This window comes from Zootermopsis nevadensis, unplaced genomic scaffold, assembly GCF_977971745.1.
Source record: "Zootermopsis nevadensis isolate Lab colony 2312 unplaced genomic scaffold, Znev_1.0 Znev_ptg000030l, whole genome shotgun sequence".
In the NCBI taxonomy this organism is placed as follows: Eukaryota; Metazoa; Arthropoda; class Insecta; order Blattodea; family Termopsidae; genus Zootermopsis; species Zootermopsis nevadensis.
Window position 1 is genome coordinate 12,551,782 of NW_028259162.1, and position 18,132 is coordinate 12,569,913.

Sequence of the window (18,132 nt, forward strand, 5' to 3'; positions counted from 1 at the left end):
GTTGCTATGGCAACTAGTTTGTTTTTCGCGCCCGACCGGAGGTTAATTTTTGAATTGCCCTCGTAGCACTAAAATAGTGTGCGCGTGTAAACGACCTTATGCGTTGCTTATTATATATATATATATATATATATATATATATATATATATATATATATATATATATATATATATATATATATATATATATATATTTGTAGGTTGGTGTCCCTGATATCACAAGGACGCCATTCTAGACAACGGTTTTTACAGAGAATGGAGGCTTTTGATATAAAATTAATTTGTAGGTTATGTGCGAGAGAAGATGAGTCTTGCATCCAAGTGTTTGGGGAGAACGGCATAAAACACAATATATCGAAAAAAATCAGATTGTGTTTACCAATTATTACAGTAAGTTATGTAGTTCTTTGTTATACTTGTCGAATGTTAAGTACAGACATTTAGCGGGAAACGGTAGCATGTAATGATTTCAGTAGGGGGTGACGTGAGTGGCCATTATAAACAAGAATACTGAACTGTGTTAATAGAACAAACACTGGAACGCCTTTATAGGATGGTCACATGTAACTGTGTGTGAATCTGAGTTTCACTTTTACATGACATAAAAGTGTAATCCATATAAGCAGTTTTGATTTTAGGTTATGCTTTCAGCTATTATACCTTACACAGACCATTCTAAACTATGTAAGTGATCTTTATATTGAAAGGAATATCCAAAAATTATTTGTGTTTGTTGAGAAAGCAAGACTGATGAGTGCAGGTAAAATTAAACTTCTGTATAAGCTCAATTGCAATGCATGGTGAAATATGAACTATGATTAACACATAACTTCTGCCCTTACAGTCTGTTCAGATTAACTGGTTTTCAACCAGTTTGTCATTGTACTGAAGTAGGGAGGTGTGCCTTACATTTTTTTACATTTCAGGATTTAATATAGCCCTGGATTGTGGTTTATGAGAGGTTCGATGTAACTACTGGGGGTAGACTGCAAACAGGCTACAGGTTTTACCCATCATATTCGTTTTATTTTATTTATGTAATTATCATATATTTTTCAGTCTCACAAGTAAACAGCCAGACAGTTTTAATGCAAGAAAATGTCTATTTTATTGTTGTTATGAAATTAATTATTTCTGGGAAGCTTGAATATCTTGTAGGATTTGAGATTTTCACTGCAGTCCTGATGGCAAAATCAGAGACCTCTGAATCATCACTAAACTTCTACCAGATTGCATGGCACAACAACCCAGAAGAAAGCTATCTTGAGTGTCTTGTTCATATTACCTGTTGTGAAAGCCTATGTTAGACTAACTAACTAACTGCTTGGCTTACCGAACCCGAAGGTTCATCACCAAATTAAATTAACCAAAGCCCTCCACCAGATGCTGTCCTGGGCCAACAAAATCAAGTCTCCTTCAACTGCTATCTCTCATAGATCCCCCCTGACGTTATCCTCCCATCTACGTCTAGGTCTCCCCAGCAGTCTCTTCCCCTCAGGCTTCCCAACCAATACCCGGTGCACACTCCTTGTCCCATCCATGCGCGCTACATGTCCTTCCCATCTCATTCTTCTTGACTTAATCACCCTGACAATATTGGGGGAGGAGTACAGATTTTTAAGCTCATCATTATGCAGTTTTCTCCATGCCCCATCATCTTCTCTTCTAGCCCCAAATATGCTCCTCAACACCCTATTCTCAAACACCTGCAATCTGTGTTCCTCCCTCTGAGTGAGAGACCATGTTTCGCACCCATACAAAACAGCAGGCAAAATTATTGTTTAGTATACTTTAATTTTCAGGTTCTTAGAAATCAGACGGGAAGATAAAATATTTTGAACTGAGAAGTAGCAAGCATTTCCAGAATTTAGTCTCCTCCTAACTTCCTCATGAGTATCATTTTGATTTGTTATTGTTGTTCCCAAATATTTGAACTTTGTAACACTTTCAGATTTATTAGCCACCCTAAGATAATTCTGCCCGCCTGTCTGCTGATGAGATACTAACATGTACTTAGTTTTTTTTCTGAATTTACTTCTAGCACCACCTGTCTACTAGCCTCTAGTAAAACTTCTGTGTTTCTCTTTATTGTATTCATATTGTCCCCCAATAAATTAACATCATCAGCATATGCCAATAGCTGATGTGTCCCATTGAATTGCAAACCCTCCTGCCTATCTTGGACTTTCTTGATGTCATATTCTAGCGGAAAGTTAAAGAGCAAGGGATACAAACCATCTCCTTGTTTTAGACCGTTCTTGATGAAGAATGATTCAGATACATATTTACCTACTTGAATTTTGCTACAGGTTTCATTTGAGCACATTTTTATTAGACTCACTAGCTTCTTTGGTATACCAAATTCATTAAGAATATTGTATAGTACTTCTCTCTTCACAGAGTCATAGGCTTTTTTGAAATCTATAAATAATTGATGTACGGTCCCACTGAACTCCCATTTTTTCTCTAGTATCTGACAAATGCAAAAGATCTGATCAATCGTTGATCTGTTTCATCTGAACCCACACTGATGATCCCCAATAATTTCATTTGCATATGGGGTTAATCTTGCCAAAAGAATGTTTGATAGAATTTTGTATGAGGTTGATAGCAGAGAAATTCCTTGTTAATTACCACGCTCAGTCTTGTCCCCCTTCTTATGAATAGGAATAATTATGGATTCCTTCCATTCTTGTGGCATCTCTTCCTTATCCCAAATTAACTGAATATGCTTATGGATCCTCATATGCAACCCTTTGCCACCTGCTTTAATTAATTCAGCTGGAATTTGATCAATACCTGGAGTATTTATAACTTTTCAACTTTCCAATGGCTAGTTCAACCTCATCTAAACTAGGTTCTGGTACTAACAGTTCAGCTGTATGTATTTAATCTGTCTGATATCATCAGTCTCATGAACATTTAAGAGCTGGCTAAAGAAATTTTCCCACCTATTCACAATTTTTATTGGATCTGCAAGCAAATTGCCACTATCATCTTTTACCAAATTGGTCTAGGGTTGATATCCTTTCTTAAAGTTATTAATGACTCTGTACAGGTCTCTGATATTTTTTTCCCTATTATTTGTCTCAAGTTCAGCAATTTTGCCCATCGGGTATTCTCTTTTCTTATTCCTAAAGGTTCTACTAGCTTCACGTCTGACGTTACTTAGATTATCCGCATTTGTTTTGTTTGGGTCCTGCAACCATTGAAATTTTGTTTGCTTCCTTCGATCTATTAATTTGGAACATTCTTCATCAAACCATGGTTTATTTTACTTTCTCCTATAGTATCCTAGTTCTTCTTTGGCTGAAATTTTGATGCAGTTGCTGAGATTTTCCCACTCCCTGTCTATATCCACACTTTCATTATCTTCATCTGTCTCTAAAATTTGAAATCTGTTCGAAATTTCAACTTGATATTGTTCTTTCGCCTCTCCTGTGACAGCCCACTCTGAGTTCGATTCTCGAGCAGGCGGACCTAAGATAGACTTAGACTGGACTTTTGGCGATTACTCCAGTTTATATGCAAGGAAAGGGGCCTAAGTTAGTTTTGTTTCGGTAGCGTCTTCCTTAATCGGAATTTATAATCAAATTGTATTGAATTTTCCCGAGTTGATGGTTAGTATCGCTAGTTCAGGCCACATCTTGGGAGACTTGTTTGTTCCACTGGGTGACTGCCTGGCGCTGGCTACGTAACTAGATGAATGGGTGATTTTATGATCGGTGGCTCGACTTGGTGGGATGAGTAAGCTCTTCCAGATGTGTTTTAGCCGTTAGAAGACTTAGGATAAATCACGTCACTAACCACCAATGGGTTTAAAATAAGCTATCGGCCGCAAATTTGTAAGGTTAGGGTGATGAACCACTCAGCCAATGAGAACACTCTTCAGATTCAAAAGTCTTGGGGGAGTCTTGCTGAACGCGGTGTGTGTCCAGCATGGGGCTTCCAAAATCACTTACGCAGCAGTCTCGACCGCGGGTAGTCCTGCACTCGGACAGGAGAGGAAGGAAAGAATAAAAGTGAACTAATACAGAATTATTGGACTACATCCCCTCGTATCCCACCGCCTCGCACCTTGCTCCTGGAACCCTTCATAGCCACCACGTATATTCCCTGAAGGCGAGAGTCCATGCCCCTGAGCTACCGAAACGAAACCCAACAGAAAACCCCTTGTAACCAGCCGGGCGTCCTGAGGGAGAGTTTGGAGTGAAAGGATGGTTACACTCCCTCACTTAATTTTTTCAAATCAAATCTTTCTGTGTCAAAATTTTGCTTAGTTCCTCTACTCACTTATGCTACCACCAGATAATGGTCATTGTCACAATCTGCTCCTCTGAATGACCTCACATCAATTACATTTGTCTGACTTCTATTATCTACTAAAACATGATCTATTTGATTGTGTGCTCCCATCTGGAGAAGTCAAAGTGTATTTATGAATATCACTGTGTGGAAATTTTGTACTTTTTACAATTAAATCTTTTCATGTAGCGAAGTTTACTGCTCTAATACCATTATCATTACTAAGCGTATGGAGACTCTCGCTGCCTATTGTGGGTTTGAAGATATCCTCCCTCCCAATTTTTGCATTGAAATCTCCTAGCAGAATTTTCATGTGATACTTGCCAAATGTATCAAATGCTGATTCCAATTCTTCATATAAGCTATCCTTGATATTATCGCTTTTGTCCCCAGTTGGGGCATGAACATTAAGGACAATGATGTCGCACCAACATCCTTCCAAAATTACGTAAGCCAACCTGTCACTAACAAATTCTACTCTCTTAACTGCTGCCCTAATTCTGTTATGAACAAAAAAACCTGTCCCTAACTGATGATTTTCATTCCCCTTTCCATAGAAAAATGTGAAATTGTCCACTGGGATCTTGCCCTCCCCCTCCCATCGCACCTCTTGCACTGCCACCAAATCTAACTTATGATTCTCTAATTCCCTACTCACTGATTTCAGTGCCCCAGCCTTATAGAGACTCCTAATGTTCCACGTTCCAAATCTCGTATCCTTTTTCAATTGCCATGGTCATGCCAGAGAGTCCATCCTGGTCTGAGGCTTGGTTAATGTGTTTGTAACAATGCTTTTTTTAAGGTGAAAGTTTTTAGCCTTACGCCCAACCCCCAGTCTATAGGACCAGGGTATCACTCTTAGTCTAGCACATCGCTTTAGACCTGTCTGGCTTGGGTGACCCTACCATGAACCAAAGATCTGGCCGGCATAGCCCTAAGGGTTATTTGAGCACGTAAGCCTCCTCACCCAGCAAATTGCCTTCAACAAGGTCTGTGTAAGACTATGAAAACCAAATAACAAAATTAATAACATTATATTTATGTGTATTTGAAAATTGTAGAGGTGGTGGTCCATAGGTTATTGCTAATATATTCACATGAATATGTAATTGAATAATGAATATGTAAGACAAAAATAAATTATTATAGTCGGTTTTTTTGTTTATTTGATTAAATATTCTGGAATCAAAAGAGTTTCATTGACATTTTATAGACCTTAATGAAACAGTTATTTATATTTTGAAATGTGGTGAGCCATTTTTGAGAAGCTTGGAAAGTATTGTTTGAAAATGTGTCTGTCTGTAGCCTGACAGCAGAAGTCGAGTGGGAACATGAATTGATAGTGGTTTGGTAATTATTTTTTATCAGGTTGCTGAAGATGATAAATACCCTAAACAGATATGTTTGAGTTGCCTGAAGAAGTTAGACACTAGCTTTGAATTGTATTCAGGATGTATGAACGCACAGAATACCATCAAGAGGCTGCTGAAGAAGTTCACCCAAATTGAATCAGCAAAAGATAATTTACCTGTTCAAACTCCACTTGATCGGGTCCAAAATGATGTAAGTTTTATCTGTTAAATATGAACTTTTCTCAAATTTTTGTTCTGTATGTTATTTTATCTATTTATTCATTCATTCATTCATTCAGCATGCCCCATTACAAGACTGCAATATTACATGCATTAATGTATAACATGTTAACAGATTACACAATTGTAATATCGTGATTCATTGCCACCGTTTGTACCTATGTTCCTCTGCTAAACTGTATTATAATCTATGGATTTAATGAATGTATTAAAATGACCTAAATATTTTTGAACAAGTGCTTCATGTAACACTGGCCATGTGCCACCATTCTTGGCTATTGCATCTATTAATTTACGCCTTGGTTGTTGTAGTTTTTCGCAGTCATAGATGAGGTGATCCACTGTTTGTGCTGCTTTCAGACATGAGCATGTTGGTTCATCAATGATCCCAAACCTGTGTAGATATGATTTGTTTTTGCCATGTCTAGTCAATATTGCAGTTAGTTCGGGACGTATTACAATGTTTAGCTGCGTTCGTTGCTGCACTGATGGGAAGAATTTCTTGCATACTGCTCCTTTATTGGTGGTGTTCCATTCATTTTGCCATTTTATAATCCCTTCTTCCTTTGTTTCTTTAATAATTGTACTTTTATGCTTCTTTGCATATACTACATTTCCACCATTTTCTGCTGCTATTTCATTACCGAAAATTCCGATGTGTGCTTTGATCCACCCAAAATGAATAGTCCAATTTTGATCATCGAGTTTCCTTAATTTATTTCTTATCTTAGATATTATGAAGCCGTGTTTGAAGTTGTTTTTTAGTAGATCGAGAGAAACTTGACTATCTGTGTACACCGCTACTATTCTTTCCTCAATGCTGATGTCCCTTAAAGTTGTTACTGCATCCAAGGCCTCTAGAATTCCGATCTGCTCAGCCTGATTGTTTGATCAATGATCAGGTAACTTGGTTTTTAAACTATGAATTAGTTCTCCATTTTTGAAGATAACAGCAGCAGCACCCACCCTTCCCTGGTGTTTACTTCCATCTGTATAGATTTCCACATTGTATTTATTGAAGTCTTTCACTTCATCAAGAGTTATTCTCTCCGCAGGATGAGGCCATTCCTTCTTGTTTAATGGTGCTTCGTACTCGGTAGAGTCATCTTTCAGTCCGTGTGTAGTTTTATATATCTGCACTGCTTCGATAATAATGCAGATAGGCTTAACCCCGGCAACGACACATGAGGCTTCATATGATAGTGTTCTGTAGGCTTTCGCTATTTTAATATTAATCAGCCTTTGTGCTCTCTGTAGTTTATATATGTACTTCTTTTTCTGTAGGCCTTCTTCCCAAACAGGAGCTCCGTATGTCAGCAAAGGTATAATAGCTCCTTTATATATTGTTCTCAAAGCTTTATGGCCTAAACCTCACTGCAGCTTTGCTGCTCTCGTCAGCATATGTATAAGTTGAATAGTCTTTTCTGTTATACTCTCTATATGTTTGTCGAAATTTAATTTGCTATTCAAATGTATTCCCGGGCATTTTATTTCTTTGACTTGTTTAATTCGTTTATAGTTTACGTAAATATTAATTTGTTTATTTGCATATTTCCTTTTCTTTGTAATCAGCATGGTCATAGACTTGCTATCATTAAATTGTACTTTGTTATTTTTTGCCCATATTTCTATTCTTCTAACATCTGCATTGGCATAATTTTCTGCTTCCGTATCGCTCGCGCCGTTTGATATAATTATTAAATCATCAGCAAATGCAATGACCAGAGAGTGGTCTGAAAAGTTCAGGTTGAGGAGTGAGTTATACATTATGTTCCAGAAGCCAGGTCCGCTACAGGAGCCTTGCGGGCAGCCTTTGTCAACCTGTTTCGTAACTTTGTATGTATTGACTGAGAATGTTGCAGATCTGTGGCTAAAATAATGTTGTGATAACTCATACAAATTCTTTGGGCATCTAAGCTCTTTCAAATTAAGGAGGATACTTGGCCACCAGGCCGCGTCACACGCTCCTCTTACGTCAAGACTCACTAGGACAACACTGTTCTTTTTGTGTAGATTTTTCTCAATGAAGTTTTTAACTGCCGAAACTGTGTCTATTCCCACTTGAGGGGTAAATCCATATTGATTACTATTCAACAAAATATTTGCGTACATATGGTGAAAGATTCTGTCTATAAGTAATTTCTCCAAAACACTGCCAGCAACATTTAGCAGACTAATCGGTCTGTATTTTGACATTTCCTTACTATTTTCTTTGCCTGGTTTAATGATGGGAATTATTATTGATTTTTTCCACATTTTTGGAAAATATCCATTAGTCAAGCATGAATTATATAGTTTTATTACAAATAATGGGAGTTGTCCGAATACTCGCAGAAGTATGTCACTTGTTATCCCATCCTCTCCAGGTGACTTTTTAGGATTAAATTTTTTTGAGCACGGCTAGTATTTCTTCTTGGGTGAATCCTTTATCATTTGCTTCTTCCGGCGGTTCCATCACTTGTTTTCTAATCTCTGAGTGGTATTCACTATCAGTTTCTTCACTGTCCTCAGGTACGAAATAATCCATGATATGTTTTATTGTACTTTCCATATCCTTTGTGTTAGATCCATATAATGTAAAATGCTGCAGTTGGACCAGGTTATGTACTCTTGAGTGTTGACATCTGAATTAACACTAGGAATTAGATAGGTGGCCATCGTGTTCCATTGTCCATGTAAATTAGCGGTTAACCACTTGCTCTAAGATTTTACACAAACAGCTGGCTAATTATGTAGGTTTGGAACTTGTGACTAGGGGAGGGTCCTTCCCAGTTTCAAAATGCAGATTATTGTGCCTTTTTTCCACATAAGAGGAAAGGCATTCTCCATCTAAATGCAGTTGTAGATTGGCAGTCCATTGAAAAGAGCACGTTGTAATGTTCTTCCCTTGCAGATTTAAAATTAATCTTTTTTTCTCCACATTGTTCTTAATTTGTAAAAATGTTGGGTCATAGTTCATAGAACTGCTGGTGGAAGCAAATGAAGATTCAAGCATTTCATCAACTTCACAAGGGGATGTTATCACATTACCCCAAACTGAAAGGCCAGGTATAGAGGAACTTCTGCTCTTTCCATATATTCTGCAGTTTTCTCCAGGCATCACGTGAAGGTGTTGAACTTGATGGAGAGGAAACATATGCTTCCCATGATATTCATTTCACATCATGAGCAATAGAGCAAGCTGTTACTCATAGCCATTTAAAATTGACCAAATGTTAACTATTTCATTTTTTATTTGCTCAGGAGCTATAGTATATTACCTAAATATAGGTTTTCATAAGAAAGCTTGATGTTACTGCATTTGCAAGGTGTTATCACGTGAAACAGCTGAAAACCTCTTCTAGTCACATTTCACTATCGTAGAGTCTAGAATGCGTACATAGCTTTTCATCATTGTTATCTGACAACTCTGACTAGTGAAAGCTTTGTTCTGAACACATTATTACAGTACACGTGTACAGATTGGATGCAACAAAGACCATAAAATTAAGCACACATGGGCTTTCATTAGTTAAAGGAACTGTATTGATAATATTCTGTGAAATACTGAAGTCTGACTTGGGTGACAGCCCACCTTCTAAGGCCAATCCTGACTAAATATGTGCTGAAGTTTTGAAACTTTTTTACCCCGCTGTTTATGGTGTGTGTCTGTGCATGTGCATAAATGGTATATCTGGCATGTGCTTGCAATGGATGCTACATGAGTATTTCAGCTATATACATACAATTCGTAATTTGACAAAGTTTTTAATAATTTTTTCAGACAAATGTTACTGCACCTTTCAGGAGATTTGGCACAACTGTAATAACACTGCAACGTGCATCCAGTAAAAAGAGAAGAAATGAGCATGTATCTGCACCAAGACGAAAAGTGAGACAATTTAAAACTAAAAGACATGATAAGCTAAATTTGGAATGTGGTGGTGATGATTCTGATGGTATTGGTTCCACATCGCCATCTGTGTCGTTATATGATGATGAAAGTACAAAGACCACTCGACAGGTTTTCCAGTTTGGTCCACCAACTGAAGATTTGTCACAATATAATGTGGCACTATCCAGTCAGATGTATGTAGCTGGGAATGTATGTACAACGGCTACAGAACAGCAGCAGTTTAGGGCATCATCAATTGGCCACATGTCTCCAACATTCTCAGCAAAAAGTTGCCAGATTAACGTTTCTAATGCCATTCAAAACAGTTCATCTGTTGGTGTTAATCAGCAGGAAGTGGATATGGAAAGTGAGCATCTGTCCTCAAGGTATGACAACAAAACAGTTAACTAGTAATTTTTTGATGATGTAGTGTGCGAGGAACCCTGTATTTACAATTCAATGTGGAAGATGAAAAATAGTGTAAATTGCAGGAAATGCGTAACTCATAAACTTTATACTGAGTCGACCAGATCTGAGGTAACCACATTTTAACGGGACACACACATCTTTTGCCCGCCAGAGCGCATTGTATTCATGGGGAATGTCCTACAGACTTCCACTTGCAAGCTAAATTAACATATCTTGTGGCTGTTCTATTTTAATGCATCTTGGTACAAGTTCCTCATCCTATGTGTTTTGACAATGAGTCATTCTGTGATAACAAAGACTTACTGTGTGTCCATGCTGTTTGCTGACTCAGGTCACTACTTTTTAATTGATGCTGGTGTGCAATATTTTGTCGGCAAAACACAGGCTTGTTAAGTATTTTCATTTATTGTAGTGTTCATGTTCTTTTGCTGTGTTTTAGCAGTGTATTTTGTGAATTGCAGAATGTTAGGCATAGAGGAGAGTTCTTATGGAGATTTTAAGAGTAAGTGCCTTCTTAAAGCTGAGATGGAAATTACGGGGTCCTTTTTAAAACAGACGACTTGTGTTTTCAGGAACTGAAGTAAATCGCATATTTGTAAGGATTATTTGTGGCTACATTTAGCTTAATGTTATCCATTGGTATATGCATCACATTGTTATGTTTTCTCCAATTTGAGGTTGATGAGACATTTACACTTTATCTCACTGTTAATAGTTTTTTACCCTGTTAATGTTGTTGGTTTCTTCCATCTTTAATTATGCCTTTCTTGGAGTTCTTTAAAACATTACTTTTAATAAGATTGAAATATTTTATTCATTAAGATGATTTGTACTTTATTATTTGCAGTTTTTATCCTGTTCAAGCCCAGGGTGTTTCTTCAGAAGATGATGGAGCAGCTGTTACCAGTGCAGTTAATGGCACCATGACAGGAGCCACAGTTGCAAGAATTCCCACTACAACAACTTCATTAATGGGTCTGTCTCCTACTGTTACGACTTTCTGTACTGATACAGGAGTGCATGCTGAATCCGAAATAGAAATAATCAGCCCGGTTTCCTCTTACGTTATCAGTTTGCTAACACCCACTGTTTCAGCTTCACCCACAAGTGTACAGACTTCCAGTATAACTTCAACTTTGAATACGGTAACTTCCATCGCATCTTATGCTAACTGTATGCCAATTTCAGATTTGACTTCTGCGTTATGCGCAGTTAATGACCCTGATGGACCCTTGACTACTGAGGAAACTTCCAGCAACATGACTGATGATATCACTGACGAAAATGTGCGACATCTTTGTCGGTACTGCAACAACACTTTTCCAGAAAGCATAATTGTTCATCACAGAAAACTTCACTTCGGGCAGAGTTTCTTCAGTTGCATAACATGTGGTAAAAACTTCACCACAGAAACTGGTTTAGATAAGCATAGGTGTGGAGGCTCAGCATATTAAGCAAGATGATTTTCTTGCTGAAAAGTGTGTGGCGCGTACATACCTTTCCTTTGTTCTTCTCTTGTATGAAAAATATGTGGACACTCTTATTTCAGTATTGGCAATTTTTTTTATACGAGTTCCTAGCTGTGAACAGATGGTATGATGATGTAGCATTTATAATTAAACGCATTTACTTCATTAGTCATTCTGAGACTCTTATACTGTGCAACACTTTCTTAAAGTAAAATAAAAGTTAAAACTGTCAAATAAAGCTCTTAATTTGAGACTGTATTAAGTAAATTTGAATGGAGAGTAATATCTAAGTTATTGAGTGTAGTTTGAAGTTACAGACTAGCACTTTGTAAAGTTTATGTTATCCATTTGCACTTATCGCAGTATTTTCTTGCTTACCCATACATTCCTGGATCTCTCATCAGCACAGCAGTTTATGTCCACTCTTGCATATTACTTTAAAAAAACTCGTTCAGTCGTTATTCGTAGCTTTAAACATTTTTAGACACACTTTCACAACCCTGCTTAGTGCCTATTAAAATTTTTGTATCCATTTCTCCATATGCATGAAACTTGGAGTGGCTGAATAGTTTTTCATTAATTTGTTATTGGTGAAGTTCACTGAAATTTGTCGGTGCATTCCATTTTTGGTTGAAATTGGATAATAGGCATTTAATATGAATACCAGCACGTGTTATTTGTGGAAATGACAGTGGAGAATCTGCAGGTTACCTGGTAATCTCCAGCCAGCTGCACAGAAACCTGACGGAATCCTTCACGAAGATGTCCACCTATCGAGAAACCCTTCCTGCACAAAGGTCACTGACCGTCCACTGTTGTTATGTTTGTAGCATCTTTTATGTTTTCAGTCCATTTAAAATCAATTTAATGCTAAAGAGATGGAAGCTTGGAGCTTTATATCCACTACCCCTATGCACTTTTATAAGACGCTGCTTCAGTACCCCGTGTTCTGCTTGTTTCATCTTTGTTTTGAAGTTAAAATTCACACAGTTACGAAAAAATTTTAAAATGTATTCCAAAATTACAATTCTTTGCATTTGTTATTGATTTAAAAAATGTGGTAGAATTAATATATTTTTTCAGTAACAGTAATAAATCAAAATTGCACTCACAAAGACACTGAGAGCAGATTACATTTGGAGAAAGTTTGTTACCACTTAATCTGCAGTCTTCTCATCTTTCTTGTCTCTAACCTAAAAATGTAAAGAATGCAATATACAAAAATGTATTTGTTAATGTTGCTTTGTGTGAGTGTGAAAATTGGTTTCTCCTATAAAGTGAATGCCATAGATTGGGTGTTGATGAAAATGACTGGGCTGGGTGGTGCAAAAAGCATGGAAAGGACACGAGAAATGCAAAGAGAATTTTATTTGGGAAACCTGAAGGAAGAATTAAAATATATAATATAATTCAGGTCTATACACAAACTTTATTTACAGATGTTAAAATTTAAAATGTGCGCTATTCATCGTTACTACGATGTTACAATATTGCGCCTTCATTTACTACATGTTTCGATGCGTAGCATCATCTTCAGGTTTTTCCTTTAAAACTACTTTATATTACAATGCAAGTTTTTCAATTTGTTCATCTGTTTTGTAAATTATTATAGTATGTGTTCTGTTGATCTTCTTATTTTATGTATCTTATGTTTGTTTTCCATTATTCTGTGAATAAATTAATTAACATATGAGTTATTTATTTATATGTAAATAAGTTTGGAATATTGTTGTATATTTGTAAAAGTAAGAACACAATAACATACCATGAATCGTGATGTACGGTGTATCTTCGTCTGATCAGGTTGACTGTCTGTTCGTGGACTGGTTTTGTGTATAGATGCGGGTCGTATATATAGGTAGAGGGTGTCAGGTGCTTGAGTCAATAACTTGTATTGTGTTAAATATCGGGTTATTTAAATATAGGTTATTATCGTTTAGAGCAATATTTTGTTTATGTGTACGTTGTATATGGTATTTTTCTATGGTTTCTCTATGTCGTCTATTTTGTACAATTTTTATAATATCCAATGTTTGTTCGATTCCCCCATATGTGTGCCCCGTGTTTAATATATGTTTTGCGTAAGCTGAGTGATCCTTATTATGTTTTATAGCTGTTATATGTTCTTTGTGTCTTTGTTTAAAGGTACGTCCTGTTTGGCCTATGTAGGTTAAAGGACAGTCTATGCATTTTAATCTATATATGCCAGGTTGTTCGTATTGGTTTTTTGTGTCTAATTGTTGTTTTTGTTTTAAGATATTTTTTATTGTATTTTTTGTTCTGTATGCAACTTTTATATTATTATTTTTGAATATTTTAGATATGTATTTAGTTTCTTTACCTACATATGTGAAGGTGGCCCATTTATTTTGAATATTTTCGTTTTCATTATTATTTTCATTTTCATTTTTTACCTTGTTTTTTGGTTTTTGTTCATAATTATTATAACCATTTTCTTTTAGAATTTGTTTTATTGTATTGCATTCAATTTGTTTGTTTTTAATGGTTATAGGATATGTATTTTTTCTGTTTATTAGGTAGTTTATGGCTGTTTTTTTATGTTCGTTAGGGTGGCATGAGGATGCATGTATTATTGTACTTGTACTAGTAGGTTTTCTGTATATTTCGAATTCAAAATCGTTACTATTTCGTGTTATGGTTAAATCTAAGTAATTTAGTTTATTTTCTTGTTCTGTTTCCATAGTGAATTGTATATTTTGATTTATATTATTAAATTCGTTTAGAACGTATTTTATATTGGTCTTTTTTGTGTCATAAATTATAAATATATCGTCTACATATCTGCCATAATATTTAATTTGATTTTTGTTTAATATGTTTACGATGTGATTATGTTCAACATATTGTAAAAATATTTCAGATAGTATACTGGATGTTGGTGCACCCATTGGTAATCCGGTGTCTTGTTTCCAATAATTGTTATTAAATTTAAAATAGTTTTGATTGATAATGGTATTGATTATAATTATGATTTCGTTTATTAAGTTTTTATTTATATTATGTCTATCTAAAATATTATTTACAATATCTTGTAGCATATTTGTTGGAATGTTAGTGTACATATTGTTTATATCAAATGAGCAAATTTTTATATTTTTATTATTAAATTTTAATTTTTGAATTTCGTGTATAAATTCGGTTGAATTTTTTATGTTAAATGTGTTTGGTAAATTACAATGTTCTTTTAAAATATTAGCTATTTTTATTGCTATTTTATATGCAGGGGCAGATGTCCAATTTATTAGTGGTCTAATGGAGTATGGATTCTTGTGTAATTTTATTTGTCCTGTAATAATAGGTGAAGATGCGCTATGATTGTAGTATTGTGTTTTAGGAGGATTGAAAATATTATTACATTTTTGGGTTATTTTTTGTATTTCTTTTTGATATTTTAGAGTTGGGTTTTGTGTTAATTGTGTGAATGAATTTTTATTTATAAATTGGGTAATGTCTTGTTGGTATTGTTCAATGGATAGTATTATGACGTAACGTTAAATCCACCAGCTGACCGAGAGCAGTGCCCCTATTGGCAGATTCTTCATTAAGCTTCACGTGACGCAAGAAAATATTAATACAATGTTGCCGCTGCTGTGTAAACTAAAATTGTCACATCACACCATTGTTGCACAAGAAAATATTAATGCATTGTTGCAGCTGCTGTGTAATTACATCACAAACAAACTGTCATTCGGTGAAAGAAGCTGCTAGTGGATGTGCATATTTCTGTGCTCAGTAAATCGACATTAAACATTTATTAGGGACGAATTGAAGCTCACTTGGGACAGGAACTTATCACTGAAGAACGAGAGAGAGACTGGAGTGAGGACCATAAAAAACGCGCAGAGGAACACGACAGTCAGAATAAGCGGAGGTACGTACACTGATTAAACGTTTCTTGTTGATGAAGACAAAAACGGTGGGTATCAGAGGGTTAAGATATGCGATCAACGCATTGTCAAGTTATTCTCGTGATTGAAACCTCCATTTTTAAGGTATATTTTGACGTAAATACGTCTATACGGAAAGGTCATTCGGCAAAAACAGCGTTAGTTACGAAGATATGTAGGGTCCATACCAACAATATGTAAATATGGACCGACTCGGCATTGTTGCGTTTCATTACTGCCGTCAACAATCCGCTTTCGTTATTGCGGAAAGAGCTGAGCTGTGAGTCGGTTGTAGAAGAAGTGCGTCGTAGAGTAGATAATTTTTTGTGCTGGTAAAAACGTTTTAGAATATCACAAGTACTTATCTTATATAAGAATTATTAAGAAATCTGTGATACTGCCATCCATTTTAGTTTTGATTAAATTGGTCATTGCGGGTGGACATCGTGGTCTCTTTCAATTGAACAAAGTTTGAGGTAAGGGATTCTTATTTATTATTATTATTTTCATCACATTTAATGTTTTAATCTGCATTTGTGAACTCGTGTAAGAGATCAAAATCTTGTAAAGATATGGTGATTGCACGAAATGTTGATACTCTAAAGTGCACAAATTTTATAACATATTTCAGCTACCACAGACCCATCTTAAGAGTAACTAATTTAAGTTAAATAAGCAATGTCTTAATCAAACTATTTACTCGATTGTAAAGCATGTATAAAGGGAATATTTAGAATAAGGCTAATATAATAAACTTCCTTTCATTGTATTTATTGCCCAAATATAATTTAAATACAAAGACGTATTTACGTCAGATTCTCCGGAACCATGGTTCCACAGTCAGTTTCTTTTAGAAAAGTATGAGTTCTAGTCTCATGTGAAGAAGAAGGTGTATTCATTCAGACTATCCCCGATATTACTGTTATTACGCATCTACAATGTCTTTCTTTCTTTCTTCAAGGTCTGAACATTGGGATCTAGTAATGGCTTCCGACTTAAAGGAACTGCTGGAGGAGGTGAAGTGTCTAGGATGTATGGAGTACATGCTACCACCAATCGCCATGTGCGAGAACGGGCACAGTACTTGTTCCACCTGCGGAGAGAAACTTCTGACCTGTCCAGTCTGCAGGTGCAAATTTTCAAAAACCAGAAGCCTACTCGCAGAAAATTTGGTTGCAAAAATTATGTGTCCCTGCAGATTTTCAAAGAGAGGATGCAGAAAGACGTTTGCTCCGCAGGATATAAGAACACACGAAGAAGAGTGCGATCACCATCCGTTTAAATGCCAAATCTCTTCTATCGCGACTATAAAATGCCCCTGGGAGGACAATGTGAGCAAGGCCAGGAAACACATTTGGAAAATGCATTACATATGTAGTGACAAAACACAACAAAACGCGACGCTGATTGAAGTTATTAATTGTTATGATCCAAATAATTCCGATTGGCGCAAAGCCATATTAATTTTAGGCGAGATATTCTTTATAAACACCAGAATATATCAAAATAATGTTTACGTTTGTCTTCGCCACAGGGGCCTACAGAACATACCCAGTTACAAATATGAAGTGACAATTATAAAACGGAATGGCCCAGGTAGTTTTTCCGAATGTAAAACAACAAACTCTTTTCAGGGCGATGTGCAAAAAATATTTGAAGTAAAGGACTGTGCTGTTTTCACACAGGAACAGTGGGAAAAATGCACTGATGAAGAAAATTTGTTTTATAAGGTATTAATATCCAATAATTGAGAACAATAAATTTCCAACGAACGGCCTGATGACACCACCACAAATATTATCAGATATCTGTGTAGCATTTATTAAAATCAAGTATATTTTTCCCTATTAATTTGTAAAAATGTAGGCAATAATGTATATTTAAAATGTGTTATTGTATATTAATAAAATTTCAATCGCTGCTGTTAAATTTATCTGTTCTTATTCTCCCTGCGCATTTATTCTTAAGCACCTCAAACACTCGAATGCCAAGTAGAATTTCTCATATTTTGTATCGAGGGCATCATGCGAAAATGGTTAACAACACATTTGCCTTATCTGCTATACAGTGTAAAACTGTGGGATGTACGCCATGCCAGAAAGGAGTAATATTGATGCTGCTCTACATAGAGATACAGTCAGTTACATTTGGAAGTATGAACACTAATAATGCACATTTATCAAACAAAATAAGCGTAAGAATTTAGTAAGTAAGTTTTAAAATATTTTTTACACGCCATGTTAGCATGATGCCTTCTGTATGAAATATTTTTAACCCTAACAGATTTTCTATAAACAGGAGTGAAATTATATTAACATTTAACTCACATTAAGTTTGAAACACAGGACTATGTACTTTACTTTCATTTGATGGTTCCAGTTGAATTCATGAATAGTAATAATGTACAGAGCTAACAGTACTTGAAGGTTTATAATAGTTTCGTTTGAATAAGCGAGAATGAAGGAGAGCGAAATGTTGGTATAATCTGTAGTTAACACCATGTTTGCTAACCAATAGCACAAATTTAGGATATCTGTGCTAGCGATCCATGATCT

The 18,132-nt window shown here is 35.8% G+C and overlaps 1 protein-coding gene and 1 long non-coding RNA gene across 6 annotated transcripts; one reads left to right on the forward strand and one right to left on the reverse strand.

Annotated features, from left to right (window-relative positions):
• The first annotated feature begins 214 nt into the window (after nucleotides 1-214).
• On the forward strand, nucleotides 215-15,057 carry LOC110839645 (uncharacterized). Of its 5 annotated transcripts, XM_087358362.1 has the most exons (6): nucleotides 284-390; nucleotides 927-1,037; nucleotides 5,674-5,868; nucleotides 9,661-10,157; nucleotides 11,048-11,175; nucleotides 11,389-15,057. In XM_087358362.1, the coding sequence occupies exons 3-6, from the start codon at nucleotides 5,761-5,763 to the stop codon at nucleotides 11,652-11,654; spliced, it is 999 nt and encodes a 332-aa protein (XP_087214488.1). In that variant the 5' UTR covers nucleotides 284-390; nucleotides 927-1,037; nucleotides 5,674-5,760; the 3' UTR covers nucleotides 11,655-15,057. The 5 variants fall into 5 exon arrangements, with proteins under 5 accessions (XP_087214485.1, XP_087214487.1, XP_087214488.1 ...); XM_087358359.1 differs by lacking the exon at nucleotides 927-1,037 and having other exon boundaries at nucleotides 215-390; XM_087358361.1 differs by lacking the exon at nucleotides 927-1,037 and having other exon boundaries at nucleotides 248-684.
• On the reverse strand, nucleotides 13,079-18,105 carry LOC147872136 (uncharacterized). Its single transcript, XR_015537755.1, has 2 exons — nucleotides 13,435-18,105; nucleotides 13,079-13,336 (listed from the first exon to the last, which is right to left on the reverse strand). It is a non-coding gene; the product is annotated as an uncharacterized LOC147872136 (long non-coding RNA).
• Nucleotides 18,106-18,132: the final 27 nt, after the last annotated feature.

What these genes read in the sequence shown, in the direction of transcription:
- LOC110839645 (XM_087358359.1), top strand. Translation starts at nt 256, where the DNA reads ATGGAGGCTTTTGATATAAAATTAATTTGTAGGTTATGTGCGAGAGAA. An exon ending in TTGATCGGGTCCAAAATGAT is followed by an intron (nt 5,869 to 9,660) that starts GTAAGTTTTATC and finishes TAATTTTTTCAG; the next exon opens with ACAAATGTTACTGCACCTTT. An exon ending in TACAACAACTTCATTAATGG is followed by an intron (nt 11,176 to 11,388) that starts GTCTGTCTCCTA and finishes TGCCAATTTCAG; the next exon opens with ATTTGACTTCTGCGTTATGC.